General features: G+C 35.0%; 1 protein-coding gene across 1 annotated transcript; it reads right to left on the reverse strand.

The window, feature by feature from the left end:
• Positions 1-1,552: 1,552 nt before the first annotated feature.
• On the reverse strand, positions 1,553-2,035 carry LOC135217239 (uncharacterized). Its single transcript, XM_064252961.1, has one exon. It carries the CDS (start codon positions 2,033-2,035, stop codon positions 1,553-1,555), a length of 483 nt encoding a protein of 160 aa, XP_064109031.1.
• Between the last annotated feature and the right edge of the window lie 1,309 nt (positions 2,036-3,344).

Raw genomic sequence — 3,344 nt, forward strand, 5'->3', positions numbered from 1 at the left:
TTGAGTACATGGTAATACAGTAATATTGTTTACATCTAATTGTAATTAAGTTATGCCTAATGAAAAAAAATAATAAAAAATAAAGTATATACAGACATTTAAGTTCATATCAAAACAGTATTGTTTACATCTACAGCACATAATGAAGGTTACACAAAGGAATACAAAATAAAGTATAGACAGATATTTAGTACATATAAAAATAATATTACTCATTTCTACTATTAAAGGGTATACAAATGAATTCATATGGAATACAAATTAAATTAGTTTGATTTCGTAGGTAGGTTGTACCTATCTTTAATTAGTATTACAAAACAGCTGATTATTCAGTATCCACTCGGGTTCTTGTGTAAATTCATTAGAATAAAAGACCGGTGTTAAATTAATCACTGAGCGTTTGGGATTTTCTGCATGACCCACAGTAACTAAGAGACCCAACGCGACCCAGGTCGGGGTCATATATATATATAGATATATATATATATATATATATATATATATATCAATAGATATATCTATATATGTATAACATACATATATATTATATATATATATATATATATATATCTATATATATATATATATGAGATATATATATATATAGGATATATATATATATATATATAATATATATATATATATATATATATATAGGCTAGTCTTATGATCTATGATATATATATATATATAGGATATATATCATATCTATATAAACATATATATATATATACTATATATTATATATATATATAGTATATATATATATATATATATATTATATACTATATTTATATATATAAGATCGATAGATATAGCTCTATAATATATATATATATATATATATATATAATATACTATATATATATATATATAATATATATATATATATATATATATATATTATATATATATATATCATATGCAAAAGCAGATGTATATATTCGTAAGTGACGGCATGCCTTTAGTGTGACAGCTTTATCCCTTTATTAGAAGACGAAGCCAACTCCTTTAAATATTTTGATGGGGATTAAGTGACGAATTTTCTGTACCAAATATTTCATGACACATCTAGCACCATGCCTTCATTATCAGGTTATGGTTATCGACCACTCTTGTCAACCAAGATTTAACTTTGTCATTGAAGAGCTTATTTTTCTGTATGTTTTGCGATTGTGGTTCATTAAGATATATGTTATAATACAGTACATTGCATAATTTGCAATTTAGAACTTTTGTTTATATTAATTGTTTTTGATAAAAGAAACAATAATCTTTTTGTCAACCCTGTTTATTCCCATTATACATTTATGCAATGAATTGTTGCATACTGTCAATATTTACTATCCCACTTATATTTCAAACATCATAAGAAACATTTCCGCTGTCATGAAGAGATTTGTTTTGCCAAGGCACTGCTCCTTCACCCTGAAAATGCTCCATATACTTTTCTCGCACCACCTTTCCCTCAATGCTGGCATTACGCCCCACCACCTGAAGTCCTGGCAAACCTGCACTCGTTTGTCGCCACTCCCCTGGTGCAACGATCCCATCAGAGACACTCTCGGTTTCCAAGCACCACCTCGGGTTGTGAATACTGGTTTATTTCATCTTTCCGTAAAAAGTTGTGGAGAGCAGTACATGCGAGTACCATTATGCCAACTTTTTCCGGGGCTAAATTGATTGGTGCAAAGAACACTCGGAATCTATTTGCAAGCATTCCAAATCCATTTTCCACGGTACGTCGTCCTCTGGAAAGTCGATACGAAAATATCCGTTCGCTTGTAGTTTGTTCCTGGTATGGATATGGCTTCATTATATGACGTTGCAAAGGAAAAGCGTCGTCTGCCAAAAAGACAAATGGCAAAGTTTTATCGCTCCCAGGTAGCTTGGTATCCTCTGGCAATCCGGCGGCAGAGTGATTGACAATACGCTGACTGATACTGGTGTTCACCCACACACCTCCGTCAGACACCCGTCCATTGACACCAACATCTACATAGATGAAACTTGAATTAGCATCACATATAGCCATAAGAATGATACCGTAAGTGCCTTTCTAGTTATAGAAATAGGACCCGGTACCAGGCGGCTGCCGTATTTCAATATGTTTGCCGTCAATGGCTCCAAGGCAGTTTGGGAAATTCCACATCTTCCAAAAATCGTTGCTCACATTTTTCCATTCCTCTGGTGTTGAAGGCGTCTGTAAATACAACAAAGACCGCATAAATACACTTAAGCAATGCGACGTTATATTTGCATGCTCCATTAAGTATTCTCTCTCTCTCTCTCTCTCTCTCTCTCTCTCCTCATGAAATATTGAGGTGGGTGTTATTGTAAATATCATCAATAAGTCTTCCCTTTTTTTGTAAAGGTGGGTACACACGTGCGAACCGAACCTTGTATTGTAACCGATTCTTGTAACAAAAACGCAAGTGTGGACGGTTCCTCGAACTCGAACCCCGAACCCGAGAGGTTCGAGGCTCCGTTCGCCCTCCGTCCCGGCAATTGTCGGTTTTTGGGCCCCGAATCAAAGGGAGGTCTCTTTGAACGTTACGCAATGTGTGGACGGGACTTGTATGACACGCGTATCAACAGAGGTTGCTAAACTTGTTAACACCGACTATGAACAAGGCCGTCCATAGCAGAGTCCCCTGTTTTGATCAGTTAGTACGTATATTTCTACCATGGCTGACTGGAGTGAGGAAGAGGTCCTTCAATTTATTAGCTATTACGAAGAAAAGACTTTAGTGTGGCCAGAAACCTCTTGGAATCTCATGCCAGCGAGTAATTCCCGACTACTGTATTCTACCCTTCTAGTATATAACCTTGATTGCCACCATCTTCTTTTATTTCGATTCATCTTCGTTAAATAATGTGTATAAATATACGGGGCAGCTGCTACTTGCATGGTGGCCATCGTCGGTAAACAACCCGGACAGAGACAGACTGATGATCGCAGTGGATTGTAATGAAGTTACGTGTTTAACGTGGTTACGGTTTGTCCTCAACATTTTGACACCTTGTATCCGCATATGCGTAACTCGGTTACACATACAAGGTTCGGCTCTCACGTGTGTACCCACCTTAATTATACTATAACTCAGTATTTGAATATTGGTTAATTGTAATGAATCCCACCACGCATTTCGTTATTACTCTAATATAATTTTCAAATGGCCTGGTAAATTATATCCCATTGGAAACTGGTGCTACTTTATCAGACCAAACCACACTGAACAATTAAATGTGGAGGTTGCCAACATATACACAATGTCAAGTGTATTTCTTGGTTACCAATAGTATCAAGCCATTTATGAATATGTACACACACACACGAAAAA

The sequence above is a fragment of the Macrobrachium nipponense genome, chromosome 7 (assembly GCF_015104395.2).
Source record: "Macrobrachium nipponense isolate FS-2020 chromosome 7, ASM1510439v2, whole genome shotgun sequence".
NCBI classification, from domain to species: Eukaryota; Metazoa; Arthropoda; class Malacostraca; order Decapoda; family Palaemonidae; genus Macrobrachium; species Macrobrachium nipponense.